This window comes from Chinchilla lanigera, unplaced genomic scaffold, assembly GCF_000276665.1.
Source record: "Chinchilla lanigera isolate Chin_1 unplaced genomic scaffold, ChiLan1.0 scaffold00071, whole genome shotgun sequence".
Taxonomy (NCBI): Eukaryota; Metazoa; Chordata; class Mammalia; order Rodentia; family Chinchillidae; genus Chinchilla; species Chinchilla lanigera.
In genome coordinates this window covers 1964578-1977977 of record NW_004955472.1, presented here as the reverse complement: position 1 = coordinate 1977977, position 13400 = coordinate 1964578, and the positions used below count along the sequence as shown (strand labels likewise).

General features: G+C 51.0%; 1 protein-coding gene and 1 long non-coding RNA gene across 2 annotated transcripts in view; one reads left to right on the top strand and one right to left on the bottom strand.

The window, feature by feature from the left end:
- The first annotated feature begins 1632 nt into the window (after positions 1-1632).
- On the top strand, positions 1633-4402 carry LOC106150340. Its single transcript, XR_001237097.1, has 2 exons — positions 1633-2158; positions 2247-4402. It is a non-coding gene; the product is annotated as an uncharacterized LOC106150340 (long non-coding RNA).
- The window catches only part of Dcaf12 (DDB1 and CUL4 associated factor 12), a gene marked incomplete at its 5' end in the record, with an annotated part of 31462 nt that continues 21101 nt past the window's right edge, over positions 3040-13400 (bottom strand). The window contains 5 exon segments of the mRNA XM_005401095.2: positions 3040-5207; positions 5805-5983; positions 8493-8655; positions 12027-12092; positions 13046-13239. Coding sequence (XP_005401152.1) covers positions 5049-5207; positions 5805-5983; positions 8493-8655; positions 12027-12092; positions 13046-13239 — 761 coding nt within the window. The 3' untranslated portion in view covers positions 3040-5048.

Below are 13400 nucleotides of genomic sequence, written 5' to 3'. Positions count from 1 at the left end.
TTTTTCTCCGGTACCGGGAACCGAACTCACGACCTTGCGCTTGCCAGGCAGGCGCTTTGCCGGTGAGCTAAATCCCCAGCCCCTTATTTTTGTTTTTTTGAGACAGATTCTTACTATGTAGTCCAGGCTGACCTTGAACTCACCATGATCCTCCTGTCTCAGCCTCCCCAGTGCAGGGACTACAAGCAAGCACATATACCACCACGCCCAGATGTTTCTCAGATTTGTAATCTCTACATTGTTCTTTGGAGGAGTTGAGATTAAGGGCCAAAGACCAAGCTAAAAAAGCCAAGTTTAGCCAAGGTGCTACTGCAGGGCTATAATCCCAGTACTCAGAAGCAGGAGGATCATAAGTTTGAGTGAAAGGAAGGAAGGAAGAAAAAGGGGAGAGCTGGGCATGGTGGTACATGCCTGTAATCCCAGCACTCGGGAGACTGAGGCAGGAGGATTGTTGCAAGTTCAAGACCAGCCTGGGCTCCAAAGTGAGTTCAAGACCAGCCTGAACTGCATAGCGAGACCCTGTCTCAAAAAGACAAAACAAAACAAAACAAAAAAACAAAACCTACTATCACTGGCATCACTGGTTTCAGAACGGAAGCCATGCGTCTGCCCCCAAGGCCTCAGCACACTACCAAATAGCACGAAGTGGGCTGTAAACGAACTCACTTGTACTCATGCCAGTCTTCCAGATACCAGCTAACTGAAAAGGATAAAAAAAATCCCTTGGAGCAGAAGCCGGGCCTGGTAGCACATGCCTGTAATCCCAGCACTTGGGAGGCTGAGGCAGGATTGCTGTGAGTTCAAGGTCAGCCTGGACTACATGGTGAGTTCAAGGCCAGCCTGAGCTACATAGCAAGACTCTGTCTTAAAAACAAACCAAGTGGCACAGAGTCTGCCTGGCAGGTGTGAGGTAGTGAGTTTGATTACTGTTACTAAAACAACCTCCCATTCCCCCCAGAAAATCCTTGGAGCATAGACTGACTCTCAAGGTTAAACCATGCATCTTAACACTCTGATTTAATATTTCTGGGTGCTTGCACTAGGAATTATCTGGATGGTAGCTGGATAAAAAAAGACTAGACTTGAGCTCTGCTCCAGAATCAGACCAATAATCCCACTGGATGGGGGACACTGGGGATTGAATCCAGGGGCTCTGTACTAAGGTTTTTGTTTGAGACAGGGTTCGCTATATCACTAAATTACCCAGGCTGGGCTCAAACTTGCAATTCTCCTGCCTCAGCCTCCGAGTGCTGGGATTATACATGTGTGCCATTGTGCCCGGCAATTCCGCAGCAACCACCTAAGAGTGCAGCAAGGAGCATATGCTTTGGAGCCTGAGGTGGAAGGTTCTGCGTGAGCCCAGGAGTTTAGAGACCATCTCAAAAAAATGTTAAAATAACGACAGTGACAGAGGACCGGGGGACCATAATGTTAATGAGACTTAACCGGCTAGGAATTCACTTCAGTACCAAAGCCTGGAAAGAACCCAAACAATGCTGGGCATGGTGGCGCATGCCTGCAATCCCAGCACTCAGCACTCCTAGGAAGCCAAGGCAGGAGGATCATTTCGAGTTCAAGACCAGCCTGGGCTCCAAAGTGAGCTCAAGGCCAGCCTGAACTGCATAGTGAGACCCTGTCTCAAAAAGACAAAAAAAAGCACAACAACAACAAAACCAACCCAAACAATGCTGGCAGGAGCCAGTGGACTATTTGAAATGAGGCACGAGTATGTAGTCCGAGTAAACAGAGGTTCTTTCACAGCCTGGCCCGGGCCGGCCCGGGAGAAAGGGCTGCTGGGAGGCAAGGGATACCATACAGTGCAGAAAGCCCTTCTGAGATATTTATTTTGCTAGAAAATGTGGCTAGAAAATAGGGGCAAGGTTCCACGCCCCCGCCGGCCAGGCTGGTCCACCTGCCTCCCCTGTCTGCGCCAGTTCCAGGCAGCGGAGTCCAGAAGTCACTCCCAAAGCGCAGTGGCGTTTCTGTTTCTGTCTGTGCTTCCCCAGACAATGGAACACTGTGGAAGCACCAATACTCTAGGGCCTGGTTACAGAAAGCCTGCTCCGTCCCTGGCCGGATACAACCTCCCCGGGAAGCCCTCTCAAACTGCTTCACCTCTGGGCCGGGGATACAGCTCAGGGGCACAAGCGCCTGCCTGGTAAGTGTCAGGTCCTGAGTTTGACTCCTGGTACCAAAAAAAAAAACCAACCTGCCTCAGCCCATTCACTCCCCTTCCTGTCTTACAGCGTTGGTTACAGAGGGGCCCGTGGTCTAAACCGGCCAGTTCTCTAAGGCCGGCGCAAAGAGCCGCAGGAGCCTGCTTGCCCTGGGGAAGAACACGGGCCACCTGGCAGGGAGCAGGCACAGGCTCCGCAGCCCGGTGCTCGGCGCGGGCTGTGCGCGTCAGCACTCAGCCACTCTCAGCTACAGCCCCGCACAGGCTCCGGGAGCATCAGCGTGACCTCCGCGTCCACCCTTCACAAAGGGCAGCGAGGTTGCCGCTGTGAAAAATGGCACCCTGTTCCCAGGGCACCGCGGAGTCACCCCACAGCCATCCTTGAGATGTCACCACTGAGGTAGGACCTATCAACGAACCCTAACTTGTGTAAGAGGAGCTAGCACCTTGCTCAGATCCACAGCCGAAGAGCCAGGTGTGGCTGGGGATAGTTGTAATCCCAGCACCTAGGAGGCTGAAGCCAGGGGACTTGGGCTGCACAGGGAGCTCACGGCCACCTGCACACACACCACGACCCTCTCAAAGGAACAAGAACAAAAAACAAAGCAAAGCACTTCAGGGACAAGCACCCTCCCTCGCCACGCTCAGCCAGTGGCTTCTGTCAGGCACACTACTGCCCTGGGCGTGGCTGTGCTCAAGCGGGTCCCAGAGCTACAGGCGCTGGGCCAGGGCTGGGCACCAGCACAAAGCAGGCCTCACCAGCCCGCAGGGGACCTGCGCCCCCTACAGCCCAAGGACCGAAGCGCACCTCCAGCCACGTCCCAGGCAGCCCCAGGCCACACAGACTCACTCGGACCACTCTGCACTGGAGTCATATTTATTTTTTCCTTGGCAAAAATTCAACTGCTACATTTTTAAAAACAGAAAATCTCAAATGATCAAACACATTACCCATCACAGAGGAGGGTCTGACAACAGTACAAAACATCCTACTTAAGGTTTTTTTTAAAATATACAAGTCAGTTTAAAATGATAGAAGTTCTGTGAGAACTAAGAAATCTACAGCCCGTAGTTTAATAATAGAAAAAAAATTAAGACAAAAGATTTCCAGCATCCAGCATTTTGCTTAATTCCTTGTTGATAGCACCTATTTCTCTAGGTTAGAAGGTGAGAAGGAGCGGTGTACGCTGCGTGCCGCCCCGGCAGGACAGGCCGCCCACCCGCCAGCAGCCCTGGCCAGTACCAAGCAGACTCTTCTTCCGACGCCCCCCTTACACCCCGAGAGGAGGGGGAACTGTGAGAGCAACGACGACACTGGGGTACAGGCACAAGTGTGACTTCTCCACTCCCCAGGGCGGGCGACTGACACAGAAGCAGCGTACTGGCGTAGAGGATCTGTGAGTAGGAACAGGCCTTTCTTCAGTATGATGTATAAAAAGCAGGGAACTGGACATCACAGTCACCTGCAAGTTTAAAAACCGCAGACTACACAGTTCAGGGAGGCACAGACATGTCACTACCGTACCGATGGTGCTCCACACACCACGCTGGTTGCAGGCCACCTCACCACACCGGGGCTGCGCCAACAGGGGAGATGACTCCAGCCCTAAGCTCTGCAGCGTCGAGAAAACAAACACTCCACACATGAAGCACTCACTACACACAGATACCCCCGCTCCTGCACTGAACCCCACTTAGAAGACAGCAGCAAAACCCACGGGGAGACTGGAAGAACGGTAGAGAAGTTTCTGCTCAAAGCTAAGAGGACTATGCACGGGAATCTTCACACACTTGAGATCTGCCCACTGCCCCCAGCTGTGTCTTACTTGAGGGTAGGGAGAGGAAGACTGGGATGCAATTCTCTTTTTTTTTGGTCTTTTTGAGACAGGGTCTCACTATGCAGTTCAGGCTGGCCTTGAGCTCACTTTGTAGCCCAGGCTGGTCTCGAACTCGCAACAATCCTGCCTCAGCCTCCTAAGCGTGGGCTGCTACTCTCTTTGCCAAATCTTTCTACAGCCTCCAAAGCTGCATTAATAATGTTTTAGAGAAATGGCCACTAAACAGATGGGAGGGTGCGAGCGGAAGCGACTGACCCCTGGCTGAGCCTCATCAAGCTGTGAGTACACCGAAGCGCACTCTCTTGGGGACACACGGGTGTGAAGCAGGAGGGCGTAGATCACTAGAGTCCTGGCGTGGAAATCCCCAAGCACTCTGAATTCTAACTCAGAGTATTACCAGTAGTGACTTTTTTCTGGCTTTACTTTCTACTATCATGTTGTTAGACTTTAGAAAACAAGATAGAGACTAGCCCCAAAGCTGGACTCTGAATAAAGTTGTTTCTTTTATAAATATTTTAATTACAAGTACTCCTCACTCCAGGTAACTTCAGTGACACAGTACCTACAGGCACACAAGTTCACACGCACACGCGCGCGCACACACACAGCTCCCAGGCTTTCACAGAAAGTCTGACAGCTACCTCGTAATTATAAAGGACCCCACCTCTTAAGAGCGAGGTAAGGGTGAGAATGACCATGTCATTTCAGCTGAATGAAGCCAAAGAGGGAAGAGGATGTGTCACTTAAGGAAAAATACAAACAAGACTTTTGACGTTTGGTAGAGAAGTTAGAAAGGAAAAAAGTGACAATAAAACAGAGTAGCAGATGGAAAAAGAAGAAAAAAAACCAGTAAGAAACACCCTCTGGGTTTCTGTACAAACTGTCTTCCTATTGGGTGCTTAAGCCACTGGCAAACGTGGTGCTTCCACTAAAACAGAAGAGCCTCACACAACGGGGGAAAAGCAAATCCGAAGAGGGAGGAACAGAGGGCGGATGTTAGTGTAAATCTGCATTCTGGGAGAAGTCGGCGGTCATTAACTCCAGAGCCCAGCGTAGTTCCCATGCAGCCCTGATGGGAGGGGGCCTCCTGCCACGAAGAGCTTCGTTCCGGACGAGTCATAGCAGTGGGTGTAGACGGCGTTGGGGAAGAAGTCGATGTCCGAAAAGTAGTTCCTCCAGGTTTCGTCATGGTTCTGTGGGAAGAGGAAGAAAGGGTTGGAGCTCTGGGCTGTGGGGCGGGAAGGTACAGGCAGGAGCGGGGATGCTCTCTGGTCTCCTAGAGCCCTCCAGCTCTCAGCTGATGCAAGGAGATTGGTTCTCAAAGGAACAGGACCTCACTTCTCCAAGTAAACACCAGAGAGGAACTCAGCAGGCTGCAGAACTGCTACACAAAGCGCAGGTCTTCTTAAAACAGTTGGAGCCAAACTGTGTAACTCACTGACACCCATGGCAGGAAGTTCCTTTTCTTTTTTTTGGTACCAGGAATCAAACTCAGGACCTTGTGCTTGCCAGGCAGGTGCTGTGGAGCTGAGCTGTATCCGCAGCCGTGTAACTGTATTTCTTACTATATTACCACTGGGAGGAGCCCAGTGTATGTCACCGGGCCTCTGTTTTCCCATGGGCAACACGTACACAAAAGCAAAATTCAGGGGAAGTGTCTTTCTTGGCACCATGGAGTGGCTCTTACTAGCAAAATCAGGGTGGCCTGTCGGCGGGGCAGGCGTGGGTGCTGCAGGGAGGACGCCTTTCTGTGACTGCCCAGCAACTACCTCAAGCGAGGGCTTACTCACCAGCCAACCTTTGCCAGTGGTTAGTTTCAGATTTTCCCCGGCTAGCCTGGGCTTGGACCCACAACAGGCTGAGAGCCTCTCTTCCAGGAATTTCTGGGCTCGGATGTCATAGAAGAGCAGGGAGCCCTGCCCTGTGCCCACGGTGATGATGTGCTCATAGAAGCTCACTGACCGGATCCCTGGGAAAGAAAAGTGAAGGGCAGTGAGGGAAGAGAGTACACGCCCGGAAGTCTGTCGGACTGAACTTCTCCCGCGCAGTCTGCGCTGCACACCCCGCTGTCAGAAGGTGCTGCCCACAGGCTAAGTGCACTCACGCTCACTGACAGGAGCCCTCGGACAACCCTCCACTAAGCTAGGCTCTCACGATGCCAGCGAGCTCATGTGTGTCCAGAGCTTCCTTGTCTCCCCGAGCCACTGTGGAGCTATCTTCCGTAACTGTAAGTTCTTGTCCATGAAGTGCTACCAGCCCATTCTGCGGCTCAGGATAATCTGTACACTTACAAGTCTTACCTCAGTAAGCGTCCCGCATCTGCCCTGGAGGCACCAGCACGGTACTGAGAGTCTTTTTGGGCTACTAAGTGTGTCAGGATGGTGGCACAAAAGCCTGGCACTCACGCACCCCGTGGGCACTTTGCTCACAGGCGAGTTTAAGACGTGTGACTTCACTCTGGGTCATTAGGAAACTACATCTGCCGTAAAAATCAAATGAACAGCTCTTGGCACATCACAGCACCTGAACGTATTTGCGGAAACAGCGTGCTCTCCTTAGGTCTAAAGCTAACAATAATAATGACCACAATCTCTTAAATGTTTCATTACGTACATCATCCAGCCCCTCCTACTTTCACTATTACTCGTTATTTTCTGTTCTAGAATGTGAGTGTCTTAATATCATTTAAAATAAGAGGGAGGCTGAGGCAGGAGGATCGCTGCAAGCTCGAGACCAGCCTGGGCTACAAAGTGAGTTCAAGACCAGCCTGCCCTGCATAGTGAGACCGTGTCTCAAAAAGAAAAAAAAAGTGTAAAATAAGAGCTGGGTATGGTGGGGCAAGCCTGAAATGCCAGCACTCAGGTGGCTGAGATAGGAGGATGTGAGTCTGAGGTCTGAGCTGCATAGTGAGATCCTGTCTAAAAAAATAAATAGGCAGCTTGGAGATGCACTGTTTGTAACCCCAGCTACTTGGGAGGCTGAGGAAGGAGGATTCTAAGTTTGAGCCCACTGGGTCTCAAAAGGAAAAACAAAAAAAAGCCAAAAAGGGCTAGGGCTATAGTTCAGTGCTGCTTGGATTAAATTCCCAGTAATGCACAGCAAAACAAAACACAACACAGGAGAGGGGGCAAAACAGTGAGGTAAGAAAATACTTCATTGAACTGGATGATCCAGACGCCAATCCCTGGCTGGGCCTCATCAAGCGGCGTGAAGCCACAGTGAGAAACACCTGCAATTCCAGCACTCAGAAGACCCGGCCGGGAAGACCTACATACTTCTTTTCTTACCTGCTTCCCAACGGATTCTCAACTGGATGAAATGAGACGTCAGAAAAAGGTATTTTGTGGTTTTGTTGTCGTTCTGGGTGCCGGGAGTCAAACCCAGGACCTTGCACATGCCAAGCAGGCGCTTGTGCTGCTGAGCTACATCCCCAATCTGTTGTTTTTGAAACAGGGTCTTGGCTGGGCGTGTTCGCACACGCCTGTAATCCCAGCACTTGGGAGGCTGAGGCAGGAGGATCGTTGTGAGTTTAAGGCCAGACTGAACTGCATAGTAAGACCCTGTCTCAAAAAGACAAAAAAAAAAAAAAAAAAAAAAACAGGGTCTTGCTATGTAGTTCAGGCTTGTCTTGGCTTTTAGAGACAGGGTCTCGATATACAGCTCAGGCTGGCCTTGAGCTCACTTTGGAGCCCAGACTGGTCTCGAACTCGTAAGGATCCTCCTGCCTCAGCCTCCTGAGTGCTGGGATTACAGGTTCGGGTAGTTCAGGCTTGTCTTGGAACTCAACAGTGATCCTGCCTCAGCCTCCCAAGTGCATATGGCTTAGAAAAAGGTATTTTGGGACCTTCAAGCATACTGTAAATGTGCCTAAAGGATGTTTTTAGTATTTTTTTTTCTTCTTGAGTCACAGTCTTGCTCTGCAGTTCAGGTTGTGCTGGGAAGGGGTTAAAAAGCATGGAGCCAGCAGCGCTGGGCCCTCCCAGGTGTCAAGGTCATCTGATGGCGGGAGGGCCAGAAGGGGTTGAAACCCCTGATGACGCTGAGCCAAGTCCCAGCCAGAGCGCAAGAGGGGTTAAAGTCCCGGGCGCCTCCCACTTCCATGGGTGTAGCTCCAGCGGACCAGAACCCTAACCCCTCTGCAGACAGACAAACTCATCTCCCTGAGGCTCGAGGCTCACCGACGCTTGCTCCGCCCAGTCCTCCGCCTCCTCCCCGACTGCCCTCCCAACCTGCCTCTCCACCTGCCAACTTCCAACTGCTGAAACTACTAATGTCCTGACTGGTGGTTTGCAGCACAAGCGCCTGTGGTATCCGAAACTCTGCTGCCATATACAAGTACTGAAGCTCCCCTCTGAGCTAACGAGCACTTCCATGTTACACATCCATCACTGTACTTGTTTGGAAACCAACACAGACACTGAAGGGCAAGATATGTTTGCAGTGCATCTGCTGGTCCACAAGGACACGCCGGGACTTACCACTGCCTCGTTCCCGGGAGCACACAGACTTGACGTTGTTTGAGGGCTGCCGTGGATCCAAGAAGGAGACATGAGCTTGGGAGCCCACTGCATATACTGACCATTCACTGCCATAGGCCAGACACACGTTCTCCCGCCAGTACGGCAGTTTGGTGGAGAGGAGCTGGAAAGAGTGGAGAGAGATGTAGCACGGTACGTAAGGCAGGAGCTTTTTGCTTGGGCTCCCACCTCTGTGGATTTTCCTCCATCGCAGCCACATGAGCTCAGAGAAGACAAACCTGAGTAAGGAAATAACCTGCTAGGTGTGGTGGCACACACTCGTAATCCCAGCACTCTAGGAGGCTGAGGCAGGAGGATTAAGGGTGCAAGCCCAGCCTGGGCAACTACTCAGTGAGTTAGCAATCCTGTCTCCAAAACAAAAACAAAAACAGAGGAAAAAAATAGGCTGTGGATGTGGCTTAGTGCAAAGGTCCTGGGTTCAATCCCCAGTATAAATAAATAAACAAATTTTATAAAAAGCAACCTCTGATTAGGGAGAAAAGTAACCCTGGAACTAAATAATGAAAAGGCCAGTGATGGTAAAGACCACGGGTTGTTTCCAGGAATAACCAAAGGACATTAAAGCCGAGGTTCCACCCTGCTCTGTCCGCAGGACCCTTCTCTTCAGATACAGGGGCTGACTTCAGGCCACCCTCAGCCCAGCTCCCGGTTGGATGGCAATTGTACATAACAAAAAGCACACGCATAGGCCTGGGTTAACCTAGCTCCGCGTCACTCAGCAAACTGTCAGTCGGGGCCTAGTGCATGAGACACCGTGCAAGGTCAGAGAAGCGCAGAGCTGCCGTGGCATAGAGTCAGCACTTCCCAGGGCCCTGCTTCCCTTGTGCGAAGCTCTGGCCCTGCCTTCTTTCACAGGATATAAACAGGAGTGCCTCCACCTTAGACCCTAGTCCACCCTAGGCGGCCTCTCCACGACACACTGAAGTATAGGGAACGCCTGCTCACTTGAAATTCTAAACTCAGCGTCTTAGACTGCTCGGCCATCCTGATTAAACTCTGGAAACAGCTACAGACCAGGACAGCTTAGCAACAGCCAAAGACTCTGTGTCCCCTTCCGCTCTTCCTCACCTTCCGCAATCCTTCAGACCCTCTCCTTGCGCAGCTTAAACTAGCCAATTGCCGTAGATTGCAAGCCTCTGAATACGGCCAATGAATTTAAAGGACAGCTGCTTTCCAGGAGTGAGGGCTTAAACAGCCGCCCTGCCCCACCTGCTGCCTTGTGTCAGCGTACACTCATGCCCTTCTGCAGAATTAAGTTTTAAATTTTGCCTTGTCAAGTTCTTTTGCTTCCAGTCTGAAAGCATTCTTTCTGGCACCAACAATTTGAATCTGGGGCTCATTTCTAAGACTTTTTTTGTGTGTTTTTGAGACAGGGTCTTGTTATGCAGTTTAGGCTGGCCTCGAACTACGTAGCCTGGACTGGCCTCAAACTCACAGTGATCCTCCTGCCTCAGCCTCATGAGTGCTGGGATTACAGGCATGTGCCACCACCTCTAGCTCTATTTTTTTTTTGGTCTTTTTGAGACAGGGTCTTGCTATGCAGTTCAGGCTGGCCTTGAGCTCTCTTTGTAGCCCAGGCTGGTCTCAAACTCACAACGATCCTCCTGCCTCAGCCTCCGGAGTGCTGGGATTACAGGCGTGCGCCACCATGCCCCGCTAGCTCCTGTTTTTGAGGTAAGGTCTCATACCACTAATCCAGACTGGCCTTGAACTCACTATGCAACCCAGGCTGGCATTCCATCACTCCTGCCTTAGACCCCTGTTACTGAAACAGGAAACGGCATGCACTAGACTGGCTGGGAAGAGAGGTGTGGCGGGGTCCTAGAACCCACCCAGCCCTACCTCTCCGCACCCCGTATGCAGAAGTTCTGGCAGGGCTCCTGTGAGGTGTGGATGGCATAAATGGACACAGACGCTTTGAAGAGCTTGCTGCTGTGGCTCTCCTCATGGTAGCCCGCTCTGTTCTTGAAGGTGTACGTCCTTCCTCCCTTCACCTGGCCCAGGTTCACTCCACAGTGCCTGCTTCTCCCTTACCCTGTACTTTTACTTTTTCAAATACACTCTGCTATCATTTTTGCTTGTCTTGTTCGATTCACCGTTCTACACAAGGACCTGGAGACCAAGATGAGAGCACCCCAAACTGGGTAACGCTGCCCTTACCGCTGTGTCCCCACACCCAGCCCGGCTTCCTCTTGAGAAAAAGCCTTGGGGGCGGCACACAGTCAGGGCCTCTGAGGAGCGGTAAGCGCAAGTGGTACACACGTAGGTTTAACTCCAGGAAAGAGCTACTCGCAGCACCTGTACATTAAGTCAGTCATCCCACCCTCGCACACCATTACTTCAGACACGGTGTGTCTTCAGCCACTAGTGCTCCTCACATTTAGGTTTTCCTGCCTTAATAATACACCAGTCAATAATCGATATTTAAATATATTGTGGGCTAGAGGACTGCTCGTTAAGGCAGTCTCTTAGAATAACCTCTTCCTATCCTTTTTCTTCCGTGTAGCACAAGGGAGTGAATCCAGCGCCTACACTGAGGTACATTCTCAGCCACTGCATCCCCTCTTTGTTTTTGTGGTTTTTGATGTAGGGTTTTGCTATATAATTCAGGCTGATCTTGAACTATGCAGTCCAGACTAGCCTTGAAGTTGTGGCAAACCTCCTGCCTCAGCCTCCCAAGTGCTGGGATTACAGGCGTGCACCACCACGCCCCACGGTTTTCTTTTTGTTTTGTTTTTGAGATGGTCTTGCTAAGTAGTTCAGGCTGGCCTTTAACTCACTATGTAGCCCACACTGGGCTGGAACTTGCGGCAATCCTGCCTCAAGCCTCCTGAGTGCTGGGATTATAGCTGTGTGCCAACATGCCCTGCTTCTCAGCCCCATTTAAAGATTATTTTTACAACAGGGTCTTGCTAAATTGCTCTGGCAGCACTCAAAATGCTCCTGTCTTAGCCTCCCAAGTGATGAGATTACAGGCATGTGTCACTGTACGCAGCTCTTCCAATCTCTTTAAAAAGACTTTCCTTCAAGAGAGGCATGCCATGGGACCAGGGATACAGCTCAGGGCACCATGCCTGCCTGGCAAATGCAAGGTCCTGAGTTTGATTCCCAGTGCCAAAAAAAGAGAGGCATGCTAGACTCTTGAATTTCATGCACTACGCCAGGAGCTTGGGAGACTGGGTGTTTTAAATTAGAATGAAAAGGCTCAAGGAAAATCATTACTTTGGAGTGCTGGGGACCAAACCCAAGGCTTTTTCTACATGCTAGGCAAGTACTCTACCACGGAGCTATACACCAGCCCTGAGTATTTTAGCTACAAGGTAAATTTTTTTTTTTTTTTTTTGGTTTTTCTCCGGTACCGGAAACCGAACTCACGACCTTGCGCTTGCCAGGCAGGCGCTTTTGCCGCTGAGCTAAATCCTCAGCCCCTAAGGTAAATTGTTATGTTAAAGTACTAAGACATGTTTACCATACCTTGGACAATGTGTTTTCAGCCTTCCAGAGATGAAAGTAGCCATCCAGAGATACTGCTCCCAGTTCCTACAAGAGCAATGAAACACAGTTATGTCCCAATCTGTAGCAGCTAAGGTATAACAGAAAGCAAGGAAAAGGTCAGGGATATAGCTTAGTGGCAAGCACAAGGTTGTGAGTTCAGCTCTCAGTGCTGGAAAAAAAAAAAAAAGCCAGGGAAGACCCTGAAGATCAGAGTCCCCTCCTTTACTCCTATGTCACGGTGATTTCCGAAGGTCTGTCCGTAATTATTAGCCTATGGATCACAGCATATTCAACTGCAAGAAAGAACCCCAGGCTCTAGCAATAACCCAGGTACCCACGTTCCAAAAGCCCTCACTATGCCATCATTCCCAATATCCTGCTGGACTGTTAAAGCAGCACACACAACCGAAGGTCAGGGGCCTCAGTCTCAGGGAGAGAGCTGTAAGTAAGGGGTCTAATCTGGAAGAGAGAAATTTACCTTCAAGCAGAAATACGGATGGGAGACAGGAGGCTAAGAAAACCACCCCTCAACTGTGACACGGTGCAGGTTTTACAGAAGCCTTTCTCCTCTTCCTGCTCCGATCTACCTTCCCACACTCAAAACCCTGGTGTCAGGAGACGTACCACAGTGATTAGGTAGGACTGTGACGGTGCTAAGAGAGGCAGTGAAAAGGAACAGGGGCTGAACTGTGAGGACTGCTTTTAGAGGCAAGTAAAATAGGGGGGACGCAGGGACACACGCAACTGAGGACAGTGAAGTCGGGGGGCCCAGGGGAACTTCCAAGGCTGACCCAAGAAGATGGCCCACGAGAGAAACACTGCAGACGCTCAGGGCGGGCCTCCGTCTCGGGATTTCTTACTAGCATCACACGGCCTCTCACAGCTGCTCTGTGGACGCAGAACCAAGCTACCCGGCAAGCACGGACGTGGGTGGGAAGGGCATGCACCTGAGACACGGGCTAAGAGAACGCCTCACAGACCCCTCTGCGACTTCGTACCTTGTTCTTACTGTTGAAGGCCAAAGCCCGGACCTTGCAGTTGTCAGGGTTTGTGTCCTCCTTTGGGATGTCCTTCAAGGCCTTGTGAGCGATGTGAGCGTACACAGGGACCTGTGACACACTGTGCCTTGCATCGCTTCTGGTCAACACGTCATCGGTCACCTCCCAGAGTCCCATAGAACCGTCGCGTGAGCCTGCAGAGAGAAGACCACAGATGTCCAATCTGTTCAGACCTGCACGGGCACTTCTGCAGAAGGCCAGGATGGACTTCCGTTCTCGGCGCCACCCTTACCTTACTGCATCCTGGCCAGATGACAGCAGAGTAGGCACTTCTGTACTATTTCTGGGTGGTGTT